The sequence below is a fragment of the Alexandromys fortis genome, unplaced genomic scaffold (genome assembly GCF_014885135.2).
Source record: "Alexandromys fortis isolate MF-2015 unplaced genomic scaffold, M_Fortis_MF-2015_v1.1 scaffold_26, whole genome shotgun sequence".
Lineage (NCBI taxonomy): Eukaryota > Metazoa > Chordata > Mammalia > Rodentia > Cricetidae > Alexandromys > Alexandromys fortis.
In genome coordinates, this window is record NW_026067894.1 from 11,829,743 (window position 1) to 11,853,464 (window position 23,722).

Genomic DNA, 23,722 nt, shown 5'->3' on the forward strand with positions numbered 1-23,722 from the left:
ATGACTTCCTTCCCCTGTTATGTGCTTCCCCAAACATAATGATGGCTCACATTTCAGGGAAGCCTGCTTTGCCCATCCTATTTGAACTGGCACCCCAAAGCTCTTTCCTGTTTTTCCTTTCTTCCAACGTTTCCTTCAAACATACTACAGAATCTAGTAACTTTATGTCTACCTGCCTCCATAATCTAAAATGTAGAAATCTATTAATATCTTCCAATTGTTTGATTAATCTGTGCTAAGCAATGATGTCACAAGATGATTAAAATTGCTTATGAGGCTGGGAAGGTAGCTCAGTGGTAGAACAATTGCCTAGGATGTGTGAGGCCCAAGTTTCAATCCCCTTCACCCCCACCCCATAGACTGCCTATCAGTCTTGCAAGGGAAGAAATCACAGTAACGGTAGCTGTCACTACTTTATAGACTTCCTTCCCCTGTTAAATATTTGCCAAGCAAAACGATTGCTAACACTGATTAAAACAGGTACTATGTGGATTACCTCATTTAATCTTCAACGCCTGTCAAAGAGTGCTTACATTAGGTTTGATTTCCAACTCTGCATAAGCCTATCGTAGTGTGAGTAATAATCCCGACACTCTGGAGGAGGAGGCGGAAGGGTCAGAAATTCAGGGTCATCTTCCAATCCTTAGCAAGTTGAAGGTCAGCCTGGATAAGAGTCCCTGTCTCAAAACCCAAAATCAAAGGGCTGTTGAGATGGCTCAGCAAGTAAGGATTTTTACCACCAAGTTGTCTTCCAACCTCGACTGCCACGTGCCGCCCCCGCACGCCGAATTTTAAACTGTTGAAAAAGCAAGCCCGAACCCTAACAGGTGATTATTATTGGTAACCAAGAATATAAGTTCAAAGCTTGAAAATGAATGGCACAGGCCATAAGCTAAGGTAGTGGCAGTGAAATAAACAATGGAATAAACGTGATGCTTAGAGCTTAGTTAGGGTCAGCAAGACGAGGTCAAAGACTAGATGGAGATAGAATTTTGGAGGAAAAGGAAAGTGACTTCTAGGTTTTCACTGGGGTTGACCTAAGTACAATAAAAGGAGAGAGTAAGGGGAACCCAGTTTGGGTAGCGCTGAATTTGAGGTGACTGTGGTGCTCAAGGATAGGATTTCAGGAGCGGCGGAAGACCGCCTGAAAAGAAATGGGGAGAAACACAGGAGGCGGGTCCATGGCTCTCAGAATCTCTTCAGCAGATGTTGCAGAAAAGGCGTGGGGAAGGCTAGACAAAGAGCGCAAGCACAGCCTTTGATCAGACGGCCCCTTTAAGAAGCGCGCTCCCGGTCCCAGCCCGCCTAGTATGCAAATTGAGCAGCTGGCGGGAGCGCGCGGCTGATACCCGGCCTAGGCTGCGGCGGTTAGTCCTCTCCCGGCCGCCGTCGCCTCCGACATATTACCCGCAGGAGCTGCGGCGGCGAACGGAGAGCGCCGGGGGAAGGAGATGGGTGAGCAGAGCTGCCTGGGCTCGCCGGGGCCGCGGGATAGGGGTGGCTCGGCTGCTAGCCGTCGCCCCACGCGGACCGGAGCCGCGGGGAGGGGGAGGGGAAGGGACGCGGCGCAGACGGGACCCCGCCCCTCCGGTCCTGAGGGGGCGGGCCACTGCGTGGTGGGTGGAGCTTCCAAAACGAGGGGGCCCGGACTGTGGGGGGGGTGGGGGGGACGGGGACTGGACCACACACTTGGGCTTCCTCGGGTATTGACGGGGGTGAGACACACTTCTCCGGGCTGGAAATGGGGACGGGCTGCGAGCTAAGGATACGGGTGGGCGCCGGTGTGACAGAGAACCTTCTGGACTAAAGGGGCTTACGCTCCGTGCGATGGGACCGTAGGGAGATCCAACCCCCCCGAAGATAGCCCATTCTGAGCTAAGCTTCTAGTCCCAGAGAGCTTTGACTGGCATGTGGGCGCGGTCTTTGGGGTGACAGTTGTGTGTGATGGGGGTTCCTGGGCTGAGGACTTTATGTGGGTGCTAAGCTTCTAAAAGAGTGGGCGTGGGCAGAGTTCTTGGGCTGTGTGGGGTTTTCCAAGCCAAATATAACAGTATATGAACAAAGCTTCCGGCGTAGGGGCTTGGTGAGGTCAGAGCTTTGAACATGCACATTTTGAAGACCTGTCAGAGAACCCTCAGAGCCAGGGAAGCATGGGCACACTATGTATGAATGGAGGTTACCGTGTTGCCATGAGGAAGATGAACAAGTTATAACTTCGATTAAGGGTGTGGGAGCTATGTGCTGGTTGGTGCCCGGCATCTTAGGCTAGACCACTAAGCTTAAGGATATAGCCTTGTAAAATCTTAAGTTTTGGATTCACTACCACGGCGCTGCCTCAGAGGCCATGCCGACCTTAAGCTCAGGCCTTGGATCATTGAGTTAGATCTCAAAGCCCTGGAGGAAAAACGACTAGATCGAAAATTACTGGAGACTCATATCCAGATGAAGTGCGGCAGATACCAGAGCTGAGAAGCTCATGACTCAGAGCCTCCTACTTACTGCCTCTTGCATCCTGGAAACTCAATTTACTAATCTGAAAATACTACCTCACTGCTCCTATCCACTTATCGATACATACCCCAGTAAACTGGAATAAAGAAACAGCGGTGACAAAGACATACATGGTCTGGTAGCACATGCCTGAAATCCTAGCACTTGGGAGGCTGAGGCAGGTGGATTGTGAGTTTTAGGCTACCCTGTGCTAAATAGTGAGTTGCTTTTAAAAAATTAATTTACTGACCTTCCATTTTAGTGGAAGAGACAGTAAACATGGTTTTGTTTGTTTGTTTGTTTGTTTTTCAAGACAGGGTTTCTCTGTAGCTTTGGAGCCTGTCTTGGAACTAACTCTTGTAGACCAAGCTGTCTTCAGACTCACAGAGATCCGCCTGCCTCTGCCTCTTGAGTGCTGGGATTAAAGGCGTGCGTCACCACTGCCCAGCCGAGATAGTAAACATGTTAACAAATAAGATAATTTCAGAAGTCCTGGAGAGATTGTTCGGCAGTTAAGAGTGTTTGTTACTCTTTGCAGAGAGCCTAGGTTCAATTTCCTGGCACCCACATTATGACTCACAGCCATCTCGAGTTCCGGCTCCAGGGATCTGAAACCCTCTTCTGACTTCTCCCACTGGGTACACATGTGGTGCACATGCATACATGCGGACAAAACATTCATACACATAAAATAAATTTTTAAGAAACTTAAAAAAAAAAAGAGAGAGACAATTTCAGCCAGGCAGTGGTGGCACACACATTTGAGTTTGAGGCCAGTCTGGTCTGCAGAGTGAGTTCCAGGACAGGCTCCAAAGCTACAGAGAAACTCTTATCTCCAAAAACAAACAACAAAAAAGACAATTTCAGGGATTGAATTGTAGGAAAAAAATAGAAGTAAAAGAGAGTAATGGAGCAACCCCTCAAAAATGGGGTTGGGGGGGCTAGTGGATGAAGTACTTGCTGTGCAAGCTCGAGGAGCAGAGTTGGGTTCTCCAGTGCCTATCTGAAGTTGCCTGGGCGGGTGTGGCAACCCACCTGTAATCAATCCCTGCACTTGGGAGGCAGAAATGGATCCCTGGGGCAGACTGGTTAGTGAAATGATGAGCTCTGAGCTCAACAAGAGACCCCATCTCAGTAAACAAAGTGGAGCACAGTCAAAAAAGTCACTGGCTGGGCAGTGCTGGCAAGCACTTTGATCCCAGGGCAGAGACAGGTAAATCCTCGAGTTTGAGGCCAGCCTGGTCTACAGAGTGAGTTCCAGGATAACCAGGACTACACAGAGAGACCTTTCCTTTAAAACCCAAACAACAACAACAACAAAAAACCCTAAAAAACAAAAACAACAACAACCAAAAATCACTACCAACAAAACAAAATGAAAAAGATACATGGCCATAAAGGCGATGGTGGCACACGCCTTTAATCCCAGCACTCGGGAGGCAGGCGGATCTCTGTGAGTTAGAGACCAGCCTGGTCTACAGAGCTAGTTCCAGGACAGGCTCCAAAGCCACAGAGAAACCCTGTCTCGAAAAAACAAAAAACAACAACAAAAAAAAATTTCTGGCCTTCAGCCACACACACACACACACAAACATACATAGGTACACATGCATGAGCACAAACAAATGTCAGTAAGGTGACATTTGCTGGTGGTGAATCTTAGTGGTAGAGCATGTGCTTAGCATGTTTAAGAAAGAAATGAATTTTTAAAAAAAGAAGATAGCTTAGTGTGTAATGTAGTTGCCATTCGAGCATGACGACCTGAGTTTGATCTCCAGAACCCATGTACTGTGGAGACTGACTGATACCAGTGTGCCCTGGGACTCCCTGGCCAGCTGGCCTAACCTAATTGGCAGGTCCCAGACCAATGAACGGTCCTGATTTTAAAAGTAACAAGAACAAGGTAGAGACCTGTGCAGACCTGCGGACCTGAGTTTGGTCCCTGGAAACCAGCTCCCAAAAGTTACTTCTGACCTCTCTGTGCACGGTGTGGTGGGCACTCTCACACGGGGTAATATCAAGTAAAATACAAATGGAAAATTTCCACTAGAAGAAGAAAAATAAAAAAGGGCCTCCAGAAAGAGCTCTCCTGACCAAAGGTACAGGACATACAAGGATGACTTAGAGGGGAGAGAAGTGCGCTAGCTAGAGCACAGGGCGGGATGGGGCGCACGGCAGAGAACCACAGGTGAGATGAGATGTGCTTTATAGGCCCCTGTGAGGTTTGAGGAAGAAAGTGAAGTACATGAACTCAAGGCTGGCCTCCCCAACATAGCAAGTTCCAGAAAAGCCAGGCTTATATAAAGAGACACTGTTTCAAAAATCAAACAGAAGAAAGGAAGGCAATGAAATTCCAGTTAACCAAGATAGTATTGTTGTCATCCTTGACATACGCCCTACAGGAGGACGAAGAGGTCCCAACAGGACATCTTACTGTCGAAATCCACTCTGTGAGCCAGGATCTTCAGGGGCCTCTGGTGGAGGCCATACTTCCAGTGCATCCGTGACCAGCGTCCGTTCTCGAGCCAGGTAAGCCCCCTCTGCATCTCATTCCTTCCTGTGGCAGTGTGGAGGCCAGGGTCCCTTACTGGATGTTAGGATACACTGTGTCCTACATATCAGGTAGAGTTAGAGGGGTCTGAGCAGTCGCAAAAACCAGAGCAAGCTTCGAGGGTGTTCACTTGGAGAGATGCCATGAGACTGGGTAAAGCAGACAGACCTCAGCCCTTGGTTCCAGTTGAGTTCTAGTCCTGATTTACTGCTGGCTTGCACGGGTTGCCATCTGCTTCTGGACCGCCTTTTCCTATCTGTAAAGCAAGCCTAATAACTCCCTCCTGGGAAGTGGGGGGGACTGGAGTCAAATCTGGAGGAAAGGCTCTTTTCTCATGTCCTTTGTCTCCCAGGCAAGCTAAGGAGGACTCCATCCCCATGAGCTGAGGGAATCCATAGGCCTGTGCTCCAGAAGCTTTTCCCATCGGGTCCTCAGGTTCACTCCTAATGTTACTATTTTCTCTCTCCAGGACCAGTTCTGGGACGGGCCTCTCCAGACCTCCATTGGCCACCCAGACAGTTGTGCCTCTGCAGCACTGCAAGATTCCAGAGCTGCCAGTCCAGGCCAGCATTCTGTTTGAGCTCCAGCTCTTCTTCTGCCAGCTCATAGCCTTGTTCGTGCACTACATCAACATCTATAAGACAGTCTGGTGGTACCCGCCCTCCCACCCACCCTCCCACACCTCCCTGGTATGTGCTCAATCACGGTCTCCTGTGTGTGTGTGTGTGTGTGTGCGCGCGCGCGCACGCACGCACGTGTACACATGCATGTGCATGTGTGCGTGTTGCTTGGTTTAAATTTAGCATAGCTTACCAAGCACCACTATATACCTGGCTCCATACTGGGCCTGATGAAGGTAAAGGGAACAGAACTGATGTTTCTTAACTATTTCTAGTGTGCTTAGGACTATGCTGGGCACTGTGAGGCTAGCAGATTTGAATCTGACACAGACTGGGTCTTAAAGCCTGTCTGAGAGATGAGTCATGGGACTGTATGAATGTTCCAGGGGTGGAAAGAACTCTGGACAGAAGAGGAGGTTCAGGGACATGGGTGTTAGAGCAAGAGTGCTCACACACCACTCTCTTATCCCCAGGGACTGTCCCACTTCCCTTCTCTGGGTCCTGTTCTACTCCTCTAGGTAATTTCCTGGCCTGAGTCAGCTGGAGGCCAATGAAGGTCAGAGAATGGGGACAGTCTCTGTGGAAAGGACTGGGCAGTGGGAGGTAATGGGTATGAGAAAAACCTGTGTGTGGAGAAGCAGCCCATGTGACCCCCAGGCCTCTGCCCCGACAGAACTTCCACCTGATCGACTTCAACTTGCTGATGGTGACCACCATTGTGCTGGGCCGCCGCTTCATTGGGTCCATCGTGAAGGAGGTGATTGGGTCCTAGAGGCTGGCCAGGGACTTTGGGACTCCCCTTTTCCCCTGGGATGCCAAGAAGACACCTAACCCTTAACCATAAGGCATTTCTTTGAGGTCCTCGTGGACTTATTTGAAGAATGTTAATGGTGTCCATTGGCTCTCCCAGCCCACTGGGCATCAGGAAGACTGACCACACCAGGCTCCTCCCAGCCTGCTGTGCACCTTTCCCTGGGTGGGATTATAGGCCATATCCAGTGGGGTTTGGGCATGACTCCTGTGGCCTCCATCCAAGGCCCCATCCTGTCATATCTCACCCCGACCCAGGCTTCTCAGAGGGGGAAGGTCTCCCTCTTTCGCTCCATCCTGCTGTTCCTCACCCGCTTCACCGTTCTCACGGCAACAGGCTGGAGTCTGTGCCGGTCCCTCATCCACCTCTTCAGGACCTACTCCTTCCTGAACCTCCTGTTCCTCTGCTATCCGTGAGTACCCTCACCTCAGCCCTCACTGCCTAGCACCAGACGCTTGACTCTGTCCTTCGTATGGCTGGGTAATCAGGCCTCCCTCCATATCTGGAGGACTCGCAGGCAGGCAGCAGCAGTGACCTCTCACGATGTCTAGTGACATCTCCTGAGATCAGGGTGATTAGGTTTTTTCTTTTGCAGAAGAAATTGAAGTGGTATAAGCTATTCCATCTCTACTGATGGGAGGTTGGAATCGGATTCAGATCTAATGAATACCCAGGGGAACATTTGCAGATGGAAATGATTGGGCTTTCTTTGTCTCTCTGTCTTCCTTTCCTTTCTCTCTCTCTTTTTTTTTCTGTGGGGGCAGGGTTCTGTTCTCACTGTATCCCCCACATCCTCCTCCCCTTTCACCTCTCTCCCTCCCCCCTCAGTGTTTATGAAATCTCCTGATGCTTCTCCATGTCTTTGTTTACATGTCTCTATGCATGTCTGTGTGTGAAATAGACCTGTGTGTATATTGTCTGCATAAGCACATGTATGTTTGTCTCGGTGTCTGCTTAGCTCATTGCCTGCCCCACCGGAAATTCAGTTGTTCAAGATGGAGAGATGGTATCTGGGAAGGGCCCAGAACTGCCCTTTTCCAATCCAGACTCCCAACAGTCTTCTGGCTACCAGGGCATTAACAGTTACTTCCTGACCTTGTCCTTTCTGGGTCTTGGAAAGCCTCAGAGCTGGGTCCTCCGGTTCCCTACACTACAGGACTAATAACGTGCTGGTTTAGGTGCCTGTCACACTCACTGTATTGTAAGCAGGGGTTTTTGTGAGTTTAAAAGGTATTTATCAGCCAGGTGTTGGTGGCACACACCTTTAATCCCAGCTTTCAGGAGATAAAGATGGCTGGATCTCTGAGTTCAAGGGCAACCTGGTCTACACAGTGAGTTCCAGAATAGCTAGATTTAGACGGATTTTTCTTTGGGCTGCCAGCTCACAAAAATGAGACAGACTTATTATGAAAGCTCAGCCTATAGCCTGGGCTTGTCCCCCTAGCTCTTTTTTTTTTTTTAAGTATTTATTTATTTATTTATTTATTTATTTATTTATTGTGTATACAATATTCTGTCTGTGTGTATGCCAGAAGACCAGAAGAGGGCACCAGACCCCATTACAGATGGCTGTGAGCCACCATGTGGTTGCTGGGAATTGAACTCAGGACCTTTGGAAGAGCAGGCAATGCTCTTAACCTCTGAGCCATCTCTCCAACCCCGACATCTGTCTTTTAAAAGCCTTTTTTGTACCAGGTGGTGGTGATGTACACCTTTAATCCCAGCACTTGAGAGGCAGAGTTTGAGGCCAGCCTGGTCTACAAAGTGAGTTTCAGGACAGCCGAGACTCTTACATTGAGAAACCCTGTCTTGAAGAACCAAAATTGTTTTGTTTCTTAGTTTTGTGGTACTAGAAATGAACCCTGCGAGCTCATGCATTTCAAACAAGCACCCTGCAGCTGAGCTACATCCCCGACTCTCTACAGAAGCTGTACTGATTTGGTTTGGTTTTGTTTTTTTTGGACAGGATTTTGTGTAGTCCTTGCTGGCTCCAGCTTGCTGTGTAGCTGAGTTCAAGCTGTGACTCTGAACTCTTGATGCTCTTACTTGTGTCTCTGGGGTGCTGAGGTGACCAGTGTATACAACCAAGCCATCACTGGACTTTTTTAATCATCATATCATACTTACTACATGTGATGGTAGATGGCTGATATTTTGGTAAGCAGGCAGAGTTCGCCTCGTCTAGTTCCGTTTGTTTCTTCCAGTCTTTCCTTGAAGCACTTCTGTGTTGGGCTAACATTTTATGGGTAGGTGAATTTATGGGGAAGAAAATACCTGTAATGGATGTACACTGTGCTTATTGGAATTTTTTTTCCCCCAGACAGGGTTTTTCTGTGGAACCTGTCCTGGAACTCACTCTGTACACCAGGCTGGCCTCAAACTCATTGAGATCCACCTGCCTCTGCCTCAGAGTGCTGGGATTAAAGGTGTGTGCCACCACTGCCACTTTTTTTTTTTTAATTCTTATTTTATTTGCTGAATGTGGAAGTTCGTGCCTTTAATCCCAGCATGCTGGAGGTAGAGGAAGGTGAAATTCTTTGAGTTTGAGACTAGCCTGGTCTGTATATTGAGGACCAGGCTAGTCACAACTATACAGTTTACACCCTATTTCCTTCCTTCCTTCCTTCCTTCCTTCCTTCCTTCCTTCCTTCCTTCCTTCCTTTCTTCCTTCCTTCTTTCCTTCCTTTATATTTATTTCATTTTATTTATAAGGTTTTGCGAAATGGGGTTTCTCTGTAGCCCTGGGTGTCCTAGGCTCTGTAAATCAGACTGGCCTTGAACTCAGATCTTCCAGGCTCTGCCTCCCAAGTGCTGGGACTAAAGGTGTGCACCACCACCACTTGGCAGGAGAAACCCTGTTTGTAAAAAAAGAAATAGAGGATTTTATCTATTTGCGTGTGTAGAGTGGTGTGTGCGCTGCAGTGCTAGAGGTTAAGTTGCAAGAGTAGGTTCTCCTTACACCCTGGGGCTTCCTGGACCAAACTCAGGATGTCAGACTTGGCCGCAAGCCCCTTGCCTGCTGAGCCGTCTACTGGCCCTCGCGTTTCCACACTTGGATTTGTCTGCATTTGTGAGATTCTGTCTTTTCCTTGTAACAAGTACACACATTTTTGTACACCTTCAATATCACTGCGATAAGAACCACTGCACAGAGTATTTCCCCTACATTTGTTATGAATTTTAACACACAGGGCCAATGAGATGGCTCGGTAAGGAAAGGTGCTCCCCTGACACCCTGGGACCCACATGGCTAAGGAGAGAACCAGCTCCTTCAGGTTGTCCTCTGACATAGACAGGTGTGCTGTGGCGTGCCTCCCTCCCTGCTCACCCCCTGCTTCCAGTAACTAAATTAATTGGGGCGGTGGAGGCACACACCTTTAGTCCCAGCACTCCAGAGGTAGAGGCAGGTGGATCACTGAGTTTGAGGCCAGCCTGCTCTACAGAACAAGTTCCAGGACAGCCAGAGCTAAACAGTGAAATCCTGTCTCGAACGAAAGAAAACAAAACGAAACAGTAAGTAAATTAACATAGTTAAAAAGTTAAATCAATATAAAAAGTAAATTTATATAGTTAAAGAGAAAAAACAGCCTCCAATCCCACTATCCAGGTTTCTGGTTCCCTGCTATAGGATTTCACTATGTAGCCCTGGCTGTCCTGGAACTTGCTCCGTAAACTAGGCTGGCCTTGAACTCAGAGATGAGCTTGCCTCTGCCTCCAGGAGTGTTGGGGCTAAAGGCATGGCCCACCACTGCCTGGTAAAATAAGTCTCTTAGCTGGGAGTCAAGGTACAGTCATATAATCCCTGCACTCAGGAAGCTGCATAGCAAAGTTGAGGTTAGCCTGTGCTACATGAGACTTTCCACCCCACCCCCAAAAGCTGGGTATAGTGGTGTAGGCCTTTAATCACAGCACTTGGCTGGCAGGCAGAGTTTGAGGCCAGCCATATCTGTGTAGTTGAAGGACAGCAGAACTGCCAAACAAGACCCTGTCTTAAAAAGGAGAGTTGGGGGTTAGGGAGATGGCTCAGCAGCTAAAAGGCCTGCCAGAGGCCTGGGTTCAGTTCCCAGCACCCACTTGACAACTCACAACTGTTTGTAACTCCGGTTCCAGGGGACCTGACACCCTCACAATAGAAGTAAATAATTAAAAAGCCAGGCAGTGATAGTGCACACTTTTCATCCCAGAGGCAGAGGCAGGCAAATCTCTGACTTCAATGCTAGCCAGGTTTACAAAGTGAGTTCTGGGACACAGAGAAACCCTATCTCGAAAAAAATCAACAGTCAGCCAGGTGGTAGGAGGCAGAGGCAGGTACTTTCGGGGCCAGCCTGGTCTACAAGAGCTAGTTCCAGAACAGGCTCCATTATAGAGAAACCTCTGACTCTAAAAACCCAAAACATGTGCTGGAGAGATGGCTCTGTGGTTAAGAGCACTGACTGCTTTTCCAGAGGACCTGCTGGGTTCAGGTCCCAGCACTCACATAGCTGAATGAAGATCCAGTTGTAAGGGATCTTCACACCTTCACACCAATGCACATAAAGTAAAAGTTAAATAAACCTTAAAAATATTTTACAAAGTAAAAATAGAAACCCAAAATAAATAAAAACTTTTACTTACAGTGTTTTTTTAGTTTTTGCTTTATTTTTTTGTTTAAAATAGGGTCTCGTTGTATAACCCTAGCCGACCCAGAACTAACTCATTGTGTAGCCCAAGCTGGCATCAAACTGACAGTGCTCTGCCTGTCTCTGATTCTCTAATGGGACTAAAGGCATGTTCCTCCATGTCTTACTACTTAAATTATTATATCTATACCTTTGTTTGTCACTTAAAACTCTTATTAATTTTATAATTAGCTAATATATTCATATAATTTAAGTTGTTTTGTGGGATTTATATTTGTTTTTTTGTTGATTTTTTTCCTTTTCTTTCTTTTTTTTTTTTTTGGTTTTTTGAGCCAGAGTTTCTCTGTGTAGCCCTGGCTGTCCTTGAACTCACTCTGTAGACCAGGCTGGCCTGGAACTCAGAGGGATTACTTGCCTCTGCCTCTCAAGTGCTGGGATTAAAGGTATGCACCACCACAGCCTGACTAATTTTTTTGTTTGTTTGTCTTGTTTATTTAATGTTTGGGGTTTTGTGGGGGCCATGTGTTGAGACAGGATTTTCCTCTGTAGCCAGTAGATGCTCTTGCTCATTCAGAGGCTCTGGGTTCCATTCTCAGCTCTCACGTGGTACTGACAGCTGCAGCTTCAGTTGCAAAAGATCCAGACACACTCTTCTGGCATCCTTGAGCATCACTGCCCAGCCCTAATTTTTTAAATCAAAATATAATAGTGTAAGCTGGGCGGTGGTGGTACACACCTTTAATCCCAGCACTTGGGAGGCAGAGACAGGTGGATCTTTGTGAGTTTGAGGCCAGCCTGGTCTACAGGAGCTAGTTCCAGGACAGGAAACAAAGTTACAGAGAAACCCTGTCTCGAAAAACAAAACAAAAACCAAACAAACAAACAAACAAAAAACCCAAACAAACAAAAAAAAGATAGAATAGTGTAAATTTTAAAAGCCTGCCTTGACTGCTGCTACCTCCCAGTCATCTCATTTCCCTTCTCAGGAGTAATCAGCGCTGTCCCTGGATGGAAGATGAGCGCATCCGCAAGCATACCACACACAGCGTGCAAGCACGTGCACGCTGACTCCCTACAATTGGAGCTCAGCTCAGTGGTTAGGAGCACATATTCTACCTGGGGACAGGAGTTCAGTTCTCAGTACCCATGTTTGCGGCTGACAACTGTCTGTAACTCTAGCTCCAGGGGACACAGTTCCGTTTCTGGACTCTGGAGTGCCTGCAGGCGTACATGCACATATTCACATGTACACACTACCGTATGCATAGGATTAGATTTTATTTTATTTTAGAAAAAAAAATTAGGACTCTAGCCACCCCCCCCCCTTTCTTTTCTCTTTCCTCCTCTCACTTCCTGGCGACTGTAGGCATTTATGTGTCAAGGCTGGTATTCTCATTCTCTTATATAACCACATCTAAGCTCGCCATCTTTGTCTGAAGCTAATTATAAAAGTTAAGCACCACTAAGTTTGTTTTCTTAGGAAGAGTGCAAAAATAACATTCATTGTAGTTCCTAGGCTGTGGTCTTGGGCCTCGTGAAAAGACTTGCGAGTGTAAGAGTCAGATGGTTTCTCCCCGCTTCTGTCGGTCCTTAAGCTCAAGCTGTAGTTTAGTGTGCTTCGTATTTAAATAATAGCACCCTTCAGTGGAGTTTGTAATTGCCTTGTTTCTTGGTGACAAAAGAAAGATGGCCTGTCATCACGTCCTCATATTTACCCAGCCCCTCCAGCATGCCACCTGTTACCTGGTGCCCATTCCCTCCCTCCCAGAGGTCTCCCACCTTAGGCCTCCATCCTCCTGCTCTAGAATGAAGGCCTGCTTTGTAGGTTTGCTGTGTAGCTCAGCCTGGGACTTCCCTTGCTGCCCTCCTGAATTGCATGCTTTCTTAAATCCCATGCCTTCTTGGGTTTCTCCCTTATTTTGCTAAGTGCATTGGCCTTAGCAATGACTGTTTGGGAAATATGTGTTTTATGTCCTTATATGTCCAAAATATCTATATTCTACCTTTACTCTGTTTTGTCTTTCAGAACCTTTTTTGTTTTGGTCTTTTTCTCCATTTATTTATATGTATGTGTTTGAGCCTATGAATTTATTATGTGTGCTGCAGGATGTAAGGGTGATGGGAACCGAACCTGGCTGGAAGAGGTGTAAGCACTCTTAACTAATGAGTAACACCCCAGCTCTCTCACCCTTATTCTTTGGTTTTGTTTTGTTTTGATTTTTCGAGACAGGGTTTCTCTGTGTAACAGCTGTCCTGGAACTCGCTCTGTAGACCAGGCTGGCCTCAGACTCACAGAGATCCACTTCCCTTTGCCTCCCAAGTGCTGGGATTAAAGGTGTGAGCCTCCACCACTGGCTTGTTATTCTTATAAGAAGAGGCTGCATGTAGAATACTTAGTCTGAGCCAGGTGGTGGAGGAGCATGTCTTTAATCCCAGCACTCAGAAGGCAGAAACCGGTAGATCTCTTGAGTTTGAGGCCAGCCTAGTTTTCAGAGTGAGTTCCAGGACAGCTAGAACTACACAGAGAAACTCTTGTCTTGGGGGAAAAAAAGGGAAAAGGAAAAAAAAAAAAAAGACTTAGCCTGAATCATAGACTGTGCTCAATGAATGTGGGTTGCTATGGTGATTGTTAGTTATCACCATGCAGGAAAGACCTTCCTTCTTGCTTCCTACCATATCCTCAGTTCCAGCATGTGCATGATGCTGAGATGTGTTTTCATTGACTTGGATGGAAAGACAGAGGCATAGGAGAATGAGTAGATTTTCCTCTCCGAGTATCCAGGAGATCTGAGGCCCAGAGGGAAAAGCAGAGTTGTGTGCCCACCCCGCTACCCCCAGGTTGAGAGTCGGGATTCTGACCCTTGGACAGCCCTGGCCTCATCACTGTCTTCTGCAGCAGGTTTGGGATGTACATTCCGTTCCTGCAGCTGAACTATGATCTTCGCAAGACGAATCTCTTCAGCCATGTGGCTTCCGTGGGGCCCCGAGAGGCGGCCAGTGGCCTGGCAAGGAGTCGGGACTACCTGCTGACACTGCGGGAGACGTGGAAGCAGCACACTCGGCAGCTGTATGGCCCAGAAGCCATGCCTACCCATGCCTGCTGCTTGTCACCAAGCCTCATCCGCAATGAGGTGGAGTTCCTCAAAATGGACTTCAATTGGCGCATGAAGGAAGTGCTTGTCAGCTCCATGCTGAGCGCCTATTACGTGGCCTTTGTTCCTGTTTGGTTTGTCAAGGTACGTAGCTCAACACCAGCAGAGTGGCTTGCCGCCCTCCCCTGAGCCCTCTTGTATAAGTGACTCTCCTGGGGTTTTTGTTATTTGTTTTTTATTTGTGTGTGTGCGCACATGGGAGAGTGCATTTGTGCATGTATGTAGGTGAAGCCAGAGATTGTTATTGGGTGTCTTACTCAGTAACTTTCCACCATATATTTTTTTTTTAATTTATCAAGCATACAGCGTTCTGTCTGCATGTATGCCTGTAGGCCAGAAGAGGGCGCAGATATCATTATAGATGGTTGTGAGCCACCATGTGGCTGCTGGGAATTGAACTCAGGACCTCTGGAAGAACAGTGCTCTTAACCTCTGAGCCATCTCTCCAGCCCCATCCACCTTATTTCTTGAGATGGTCTCTCACTGAATCTGGAGCTTGCTGATTTGGCTAGACCCAGAGATCTTCCTGTCTCTGCTTTGCCAGTGTTGGATATACAGATGCTGAGCCACCATACCCAGCATAGGTTTTGAAACCGGAAGTCAGTTACTCTTGCTTGTGCACCAAATGCTTTACCTATTGAGTCGTCTTCCCAGGCTCATCTCTACCAGTTTTGATTGGATATCTCCTCTGGAGATCTGGAATAAAGAGAATAAGGTTCCCTTAAAGGGAGTGACCTATCCATGAACTCCTGATTAATGGAAGAGACTTGGTAAGTCAGTGGCTGCTTTGGCATGGGTCTGAGTGTCCTGTTTTGCCATTGAATAAAGAAGTCAGGAGCTAGGGCAGGAGTGATGACTCAGCAGTTCACGAGCAGGGTTCGGTTCCCAGGGCCCACCCACATGGTGCCTCATAATTGTTGATGTCCTCTTTTGTTTGTTTGTTTGTTTGTTTGTTTGTTTGTTTTTTATTTTTCGAGACAGGGTTTCTCTGTAGTTTTGGTTCCTGTCCTGGAACTAGCTCTTGTAGACCAGGCTGGCCTCGAACTCACAGAGATCCGCCTGCCTCTGCCTCCCGAGTGCTGGGTTTTTGTTTTTTTTGAAACAGGATGTCTCTGTGTAACAGCCCTGGCTGTCCTGGAACTACCTCTGTAGACCAGACTGGCCTCGAACTCACAGAGATCCACTTGCCTCTGCCTCCCGAGTGCTGGGATTAAAGGTATGTGCCACCACAACCGAGCAGTGTTTCACGATTGTAACTTTAGTTCCATGGGTTCTACTACCCTCTTCTGTCCTTTGCAGATACTGCTGCATGTGGTATATGCACGTATATGCTGTCAGAATATTCATACACATAAAAGAAAGGCTTTTTTTTTTTTTTTTTTTTTTTGGTTTTTCGAGACAGGGTTTCTCTGTAGCTTTGGAGCCTGTCCTGGAACTAGCTCTGTAGACCAGGCTGGTCTCGAACTCACAGAGATCAGCCTGCCTCTGCCTCCTGAGTGCTGGGATTAAAGGTGTGCGCCACCATCGCCAGGCAAGAAATAAATCTTGAAAGAAAGAAACCAAGAGTCATCAGATCTTAGTAACCTCAAAGGTGTCCCCTCTCTTCTCAGCTTCTGGGAAGGCACCTCCTTGGCTGTAATAGACTGGAAATCTTTTTTATTTTTTAATTTTTTATGATTTATTTACCTTTATTTTATGTGAATTGGTGTGAAGGTGTCAGATCCCCTGGAACTGGATTCTCAGACAGTTGTGAGCCGCCATGTGGGTGCTGGGAACTGAACCTGGGTCCCCCAGAAGAGCAGTCAGCGCCCCCAACTGCTGAGCCATCTCTCCAGCCCCTAGACTGGAAATCTTGCTCCGGGATGCAATGTGGTAACGTGTGTGTGTGTGTGTGTGTATGTGTGTGTGTCAGTGGGCAGCTTGTGGGAGTTGGTTTTCAGCTTCCACAATCTGGGTGCTGGAGATTGAACTCAGGTTGTCAGTTCTGGAAGCAGGTGCCTTTACCTCCTGAACTAGCTCTCTGGCCACAGGATAAACTTCAAAGATTGGAGTTAGAAGCCAGGTGGTGTTGGCGCACACCTTTAATCCCAGCACTAAGGAGGCAGAGGCAGGTGGATCTCTGTGAGTTTGAGGTCAGCATGGTCTACAGAACAAGTTCCAGGACAGCCAGAGCTACACAGAGAAATCCTGTCTCAAAAAACAAATCGAATTTAAAAAAAAAAAGATTGGCGGTGAAAGCTGTTCTCTGCAGGTACTGCATGCACGTGGTACACAGACACACATGGAGGCAAAATACTCATGCACATCACATAAAATAATTTGTCTTCTAATTTGTATGTGTGGATGTTTTTGCCTGCATATATAGGTCTACGTACCACTTATGTGCCTGGTGCTCTCAGAGGCCGGAAGAGGGTATTAGATTCCCTGAAACTGGAGTTAGAAATAGTTATGAGTCACCATGTCAGTGCTGGGAATCCAGGGCCTCTGGAAGAACAGCAGTCAGTGTTCTTCCCTATTGAGACACATCTCTAGCCCCACATGACATCATTTTTTTAAATTGGATATGTTGAGGACTCTGCCGGCAGAGAACTTTGCTATGTACAGACTCTCTCTGATGCCTGGGTTGGTGGTGATTCCCCTTACTCTCATCTAACTAAAGAAGAAAGGAGAGCATAGACGAGTTAAATTATTTGCCAGAACTTAGAGTTGTTCATGTGCAGCAGAACCGAGACTGCTCCACTCTTTCCTTTGGGTCCCTGGGCATGCTCTGACCCCGAGTGGGTGGCAGAGCAATGTTCCATCATAGGAAGCTAGTGGGCATAGGATCTGAGCTGCCCTTCCCACGTGTGTAATTGTTGATTTCAGGCCATCCTGAAATCTCCAAGGTCAGCCCTGGCTTCTAGGTCGAATCAGGGAAGGACGAGGGCGGCAGTCGTGGACATTTTGAGCCTCACCCACCTCCTGCTCTCCCCAGAATACACATTACTATGACAAGCGTTGGTCCTGCGAGCTCTTCCTGCTGGTGTCCATCAGCACCTCTGTGATCCTCATGCAGCACCTGCTTCCCGCCAGCTACTGCGACCTGCTGCACAAGGCTGCTGCCCATCTGGGCTGCTGGCAAAAGGTGGACCCAGCTCTTTGCTCCAACGTGCTGCAGCACCCGTGAGTTGCCCCACCCTGCCCTGGCCAGCTACCCTAGTTCTCCCGGTCACAGTATGAAGCTACTTCCCATCTTCTCATTGACTCGTTCAGTTGGCCAGCAAATGGTTATTAAACTTGTCTTATATATCAGAACTTGTATCTAGAGTATGGTGGAGCTCTAGACAGACCTGTTCTTTGTCTGTGGGGAGCTTGCAGGTGTGCTGCACATGGGAGGGCACAGGTGCTAATGCAGGGACGCACTGACTTTCTCTCTCGTTCCTCTCTGACTTCCTGCTCATGCATGCAGTCATTCTTTACTCCTGCCCACTCGTCCCCATTGCATTGTCTGCTCCTTCAGTTGTCATTCGCCTCTACCTACGCCATCCCAGGCCTGGGGCTCTGCATCTGGCAGAGGAGCTTGCTCTTTGACCTGTAAGCTAAGGGGAGCTATAGAGGACTTTGCACAGTAGAAAGAACCTCTCCAATGTGTTCTTTTCAAAACCTCAGTGCCGTTCTGTTAGCTCACGGCAAAGCCTGGCCAGGGAGGGAGAGCCGTAGGGGTGAAACACTACAGGAAATCTCTAAGAAGTTCCCAGACTGATGCAGGAGGATAACCACATGAAAATTAGCTAAGATTGTGAGCAGAAGGCCTAGCTGCAGGCTAACACTGTTCCTGGAGCGGAAGTTCGTGTCTCCCTGCACAGGAGCCCTAGGGTGCTGAGCTAACCTTCCTTCAGCCGAGTCCCTGTCACGATTATACTAATCCTCTCTCATTGATGGTTCTCATACCTGCAACTGAAGCCAGCCGAGAGGAGGCTTCTAGAACAGCTTTGTAGAGGGAGGCCAGCTAAAGTAGAAGCACAAACTGAGAGCTCCAAGGCCAAATGCCTTGTATTAATGCTCCTGTCAATCAGGATCCTTTCCTGCTGGGTTTAGGAGGGTCAGAGAGAAGTGACCTTACTGAATGCTCCATAAGGGGGCTTGGCTTACCCACCTATGCTGGAGAGAAGAAGGAATAGAAGGAGAGAATGTAGCCAGATGTAATGACGCATGCCTTTAATCCCAGCACTTGGGAGGCAGAGGCAGCCTCTGAGTTTGAGGCCAATCTGGTCTATAGAGTGAGTTCCAGGACAGTTAGGGCTCTACAGAGAAATCCTGTCTTGAAAAACCAGAAAAAGAAAAAAGAAAGTAAGCATGCTACCTGTCCGTATCTAACCCGGGACCCGACTAAGATCAAGATCCTTGCACAGCTTCCAGGCTGCTTGGCTGGGGCTGATGAGCTCTTGTCTTTCGTCCTGTATACTAACGCACACTTGCCTCTAGCCAACCAGACCGCTTGGTTCTCATGCTTTATGCCCTTCCACATCCAGCCTGTCCCCGTGGTAGCTTTTGCTTAGAATGTTCTTTCTATCTTTCCGTATTTCCCGGCCACCCAGATAACCCCAGGTGCCCTCCTCCGTAAAGGACCTCTCCTTCCAGTGCCCTGCACCATACTCCTTTCACTCGCTACCTTCTGTTCCTTTGTCTCCTGCCACTCATTCCAGGACTACAAGCCTCTGGAAAACATGGCTCTTGCCCCTGGAACATGCAGCTGTCTCCTCTCTCCCATCGCAGTGCCTGGCTAGATTTCCTGTTTATTTTTATTTTTTCTAATTGTTAGATTCATTTATGGATATGAGTGTTTTGCCTGCATGCCTGGTGACCACAGAGGTCAGCAGAGGGTGTCGGATTCCCTGGAACTAGAAGTACAGATGGTTGTGAGCCACTGCATGGGTGCTGGGAATTTAACCCAGTTTCAAGAGCAGCTAGTGCTCTTAACTGCTGAGCCATTGCTCTAGCCCTATTTTTTTTATGTAAAATTTACATAGAGTGAAATATACTATATAAACTACAAATTTTACAATTCTTTGAGGGTTTTTGTTTGTTTGGTTTTAGTTTTTTGGTTTTCTCTCTCTCTCTCTCTTTTTTTTTTTTTTTTTTTTTTTGAGACAGGGCTTTCTGTGTAGCCCTGGCTTTCCTGGAACTTACTATATAGACCAGGCTGGCCTCAAGCTCAGAGATTTGCCTCTGCCTCCGGAGTCTCCTGAGTGCTTGGAGTAAAGGTGTGTGCCACCATTCCCAGCTCTTTTAAAGTTTGTTTGTTTGTTTTTTTTTTGGTTTTTCGAGACAGGGTTTCTGTGTAGCTTTGGTGCCTATCCCGGAACTAGCTATTGTAGACCAGGCTGGCCTCGAACTCCCAGAGATCCGCCTGCCTCTGCCTCCCGAGTACTGGGGTTAAAGGCGTGCGCCACCACCGCCCGGCTTCTTTTAAAGTTTTGACAAAGGCATAAACATTCATTTAACCTACTACCTACATCAAGGTATAGTAAATTTCTAGCTCCATAGAAAATAATCTTCATGGTCCTTCCCAGGATAAACCTCCCCCAACACACACACACACCTACACCTACACCTAGCTACCTACCATTTCTTTCACCATAGGTTGGATTTTCCTGTTCTAGAGCCTTATATAAATGAAATTGTACATAAAATTTAGTTTGCATATTCCAGAACTTTATATAAATGAAATCATAAGTAGACACTCCTGTGTGGTTGGTTGGGTTTTTTTTTTTTTTTTTTAATCAAGACAGGATTTCTCTGAATAGCCCAGCTGTCCTGGAACTTGTTCTGGGCTCAAACTCAGTGATCCACCTGCCTATGCCTCCCAAGTGCTGGGATTAAAGGCGTGTACCACCACTGGCCTAAGTAATCACTCCTGTGTGTTCTACCTTGTGGCTGTGTGTTTAAGGGAATGAATCACTGCAGCAGGAGTATAGGGTGCACGAGAGATGCGGATAGCTGGAGGTCTGTCACTGACCCAGGACCATTGCAGTCCCTGGACTCTCACAGGACACCGGAAGATACCCTGCTCTCATTTGGCATCTCAGTGCCGGGTTTTGTGGCATGCTCTGAGGATACAGGCAGGAAGTAGATGCTGTCTACTTCCTAAAGGAATGATACAGACTAGGAAGCAAAGTAATGGCAAACCCTGGGGAATGTAGACCAGTAAGTAGCAGGAACTTCAAGGAACAATAAAAGATACTCAGTTTTGTAGAGTTTGAGAAAGGCTTTCTGGATGATAGGTTTGGAAAGATGAGAAAGAACCTTTCAGCTCGGCATCGGGAAGGTCAGTCTGTTTGGAGGGAGTGACTTAGGCAGGGATATGAGCAGTGCAGTGGACGTCAAGGATGCTGTATAGGAGCTCAAGAAGCCATGTCAAATCCCTGGGATCTTGCAGAACCTTCAGAACATTTTAAACATTTATTCCTGGTTCTGGGGACCCCTAGGAGATTACAAGTGAGGCAAGTAGGAAGGGAAAAGGGTTTTTCCTAACCCCTCACCCCTAGACGTCTCAGTGCAGCGAATTACTTAGGGTTGTCATCCCATTTTATAGAGGAGGCAGCTGGGACCAGAGGCGGAGTCCCAGTGTCAGCGTGATAGAAATGGAAGTAGAGCCTTAGTGACCACCCTGTGCCCGATCCTCTAGTACCCATTTTCATGGATGAGCTGGGGACAAAGTGTACTCTTGGACTGTGCCTCCAGGTGGACTGAAGAGTGCATGTGGCCACAGGGTGTGCTGGTGAAGCACAGTAAGAATGTCTACAAAGCCGTGGGCCACTACAACGTCGCCATCCCCTCCGATGTCTCCCACTTCCGGTTCCACGTGAGTGCTCTTTTCTGGGCAGGAGGGTGGTACCTGATCTTCAGGGCAGGGAGTGGGTGGGTTTAACAGGATGATGATGGCTGTTCTCACTGTTTCCAAAACCCAGAGGAGGACAGTGCACACATGCAGCCAAAGGGTGTCCACACAGATGAGCATAGCTGCAGCTCCCTTGCTGCCGAGCACTGGCTAGAGGGAGAGATGCTCATATAATCAAAGAAAGGCTTCTGCGGGTCCTGGTGGCTTATGCCTTTAAGCCTACAACTGAGAAAGAGGGGGGCAGAGGGGGAAGGCAGAGAGATTTTAGCAGTGGAGGGAATACTGCTGATTCCTTGCTGTATCCATGCATGTTTAACATAGTCAAGAGAAACTTACTGAGAAACTTGGGAACTCATGCAAATGGCCTGAGTCGGCAGAGGGAAAAGGCTTGCTTGGCCTGACTCAGTAAGGCTGCTGGCCTCCAATCCCCTTTTCCAACAGAAACTTCATGACACTTCTCTATTTGAAGGGCCTAGAATTCCCTTATTTCCTAGTGACGTCTACTGGAGCTGGAGGACCCTGTGGAGCCAGGGCACCAAGGGTCATAGCTTGGGAGACCATTAATCTGGGCAGTTATCTTCATATCTCAGCGAGAGAAGAGTCTTGTTCCTAGACTCACTGCCCAGGCCTGAACCCAGCATCCTGGTCCCTTCAGCTCCCCCACTCCCAGTACAAGTTGGAGGTTCTTTTCCTTGCAGACTGAGATCCCTGGACATTTTTTTCTTGAATTCTACCTTCTGTTTTCCTTCCAGACACCTTGTAAGAGGTGTCACCAAGTCCTCCATGCTTGCAATAGATGCTGTAGTGCGCACTCAGACTTCCCATACTTGTGATGCCTAGCAACGAAAAATAAAGGAATGCCTTTCCATGCTGATGATACAAGATTTGCTGCACTAAAGTCTGTTGCACATACAAAGCCTGGGTTCAGTCCCTAGCACTGTTAAAAAAGAAATGGCAGGGGATTCTGATTTGTTCAAGTCCCACAATACCGCAGAGGTTGATATTAAAAGCAGTTGAGCGGAGCCAAGCAGTGGTGGCGCACGCCTTTAATCCCAGCACTCTGGAGGCAGAGGCAGGAGGATCTCTGTGAATTTGAGACCAGCCTAGTCTACAAGAGCTAGTTCCAGGACACGCTCCAAAAACCACAGAGAAACCCTGTCTCGAAAAACCAAACCAAAACAAAACAAAACAAAAAAACAGTTGAGCAGGGTATGGTGGTGCTTGTATCTAATCACAGCACTCAGGAGGCCAGTCTGGTAACAAATAAGTAAAAAGAAGTTGATTTTAGGCCAGAAAGAGTTAGAAATAGCAAGCAAGACCTCTTTCTCAGAGAAGGCTTTCCAGAAGAATCCTCAACAGCTTATGCGAAAGCAGCAGTACACTATAAGCAAAGACAGATGAGGTGGCAGAGTTCACCCCGACCTTGTACAGTCTTCCCCGACCCAAGTACACATAGGACCCCAAAGGCTTGTCCCCTTTACCATGCGCCAAGACCCCCTCATCCGAGGAACAGGTTTTGGATCATGCCCTCTGGCCTCTGCCTACCCTTCCCTGGGTAGTTCTTTTTCAGCAACCCACTGCGGATCCTCAACATCCTCTTGCTGCTGGAGGGCGCCGTCATTGTCTACCAGCTGTACTCCCTAATGTCCTCGGAGAAGTGGCACCAGACCATTTCACTGGCCCTCATCCTCTTCAGCAACTACTATGCCTTCTTCAAGCTGCTCCGGGACCGCCTGGTATTGGGCAAAGCCTACTCGTACTCAGCCAGTCCCCAGAGAGACCTGGACCACCGGTTCTCCTGAGCTCCAGGGTGATCCTCGAGACAGCAGCCAGGCTTCACCCAAGGGCGTCCTGGCTAAGGGCTGTTGGGTTTAGTTTGGGGAGGGTGGGGGGAAAAAAACAAAAAAAACAAAAAAAATCCACCAGAGCTTTGTATTTTTGTTACGTAATGTTTCTTTCTTTGATAATTGATGTGATAAGAAGAAAAGAAGTCTTATTTTTATATTCCCAACAAGCCTGTGTCCTGTGGTTCTTTCTCTTGTTTCTGCCCGTCAGACACAGTCAGAGGTATGGGCTTCTGCGCCGGGAAGCTCCTCATGGCTTCTGTGGATCCCAGAGGCTGTGGTGACTGTGATTGCTTTGCTAACTGAAGGTCAGTTTGTGCAGATGCTTCTGCAGAAACTCCGTTTGGACAGCCCTAGGGAGATGTGTGCTGTCACTCCCACAGGTGAACTCAATCAAACTCAGAGTGCTAATGAGTTGCCGTGGTGACAGCTGTGGAGTGATAGAGCTGGGTATAAAAATCCTCCGAAAGGTGTGCCCCTGTTGTCCTAGTGGGATATGTCTTGATTCTCCCAGCACGCAGTCACTGCAGCCCTGCACTGTGCCTAGTGCCAAGCAGGACACTGTTTCACGGTGGGGAGGGAATGCCGGTAAGGCGGCTCACAGGGTCAAGGTCCTTCGCACCAACCCTGACAACCAGAGTGCAGTCCCTGGACTCAATGTGATGGAAGAGGAGAACTGGCTCCTGTGAGGTGTCCTCTGCCCCCCCCCCCACACACACACAATAAATGCAATTTTTACTTATTTTCAGATTTTT

The 23,722-nt window shown here is 47.9% G+C and overlaps 1 protein-coding gene across 2 annotated transcripts; it reads left to right on the top strand.

The window, feature by feature from the left end:
* The first annotated feature begins 1,377 nt into the window (after window positions 1-1,377).
* On the top strand, window positions 1,378-23,130 carry Tmem39b (transmembrane protein 39B). Of its 2 annotated transcripts, XM_050155392.1 has the most exons (9): window positions 1,378-1,455; window positions 4,893-5,019; window positions 5,511-5,730; window positions 6,335-6,418; window positions 6,730-6,884; window positions 13,991-14,327; window positions 17,218-17,405; window positions 20,967-21,087; window positions 22,683-23,130. In XM_050155392.1, exons 1-9 carry the CDS (start codon window positions 1,452-1,454, stop codon window positions 22,923-22,925), a joined length of 1,479 nt encoding a protein of 492 aa, XP_050011349.1. In that variant the 5' UTR covers window positions 1,378-1,451; the 3' UTR covers window positions 22,926-23,130. The 2 variants fall into 2 exon arrangements, with proteins under 2 accessions (XP_050011349.1, XP_050011338.1); XM_050155381.1 differs by lacking the exons at window positions 1,378-1,455; window positions 4,893-5,019 and adding an exon at window positions 6,135-6,217 and having other exon boundaries at window positions 5,594-5,730; window positions 22,683-23,127.
* The last annotated feature ends 592 nt before the right edge of the window (window positions 23,131-23,722 follow it).

Coding starts and splice junctions, on each gene's coding strand:
- Tmem39b (XM_050155392.1), top strand. Junction 17,406..20,966: donor TCCAACGTGCTGCAGCACCC/GTGAGTTGCCCC, acceptor CTGTGCCTCCAG/GTGGACTGAAGAGTGCATGT. Junction 21,088..22,682: donor TCTCCCACTTCCGGTTCCAC/GTGAGTGCTCTT, acceptor TTCCCTGGGTAG/TTCTTTTTCAGCAACCCACT.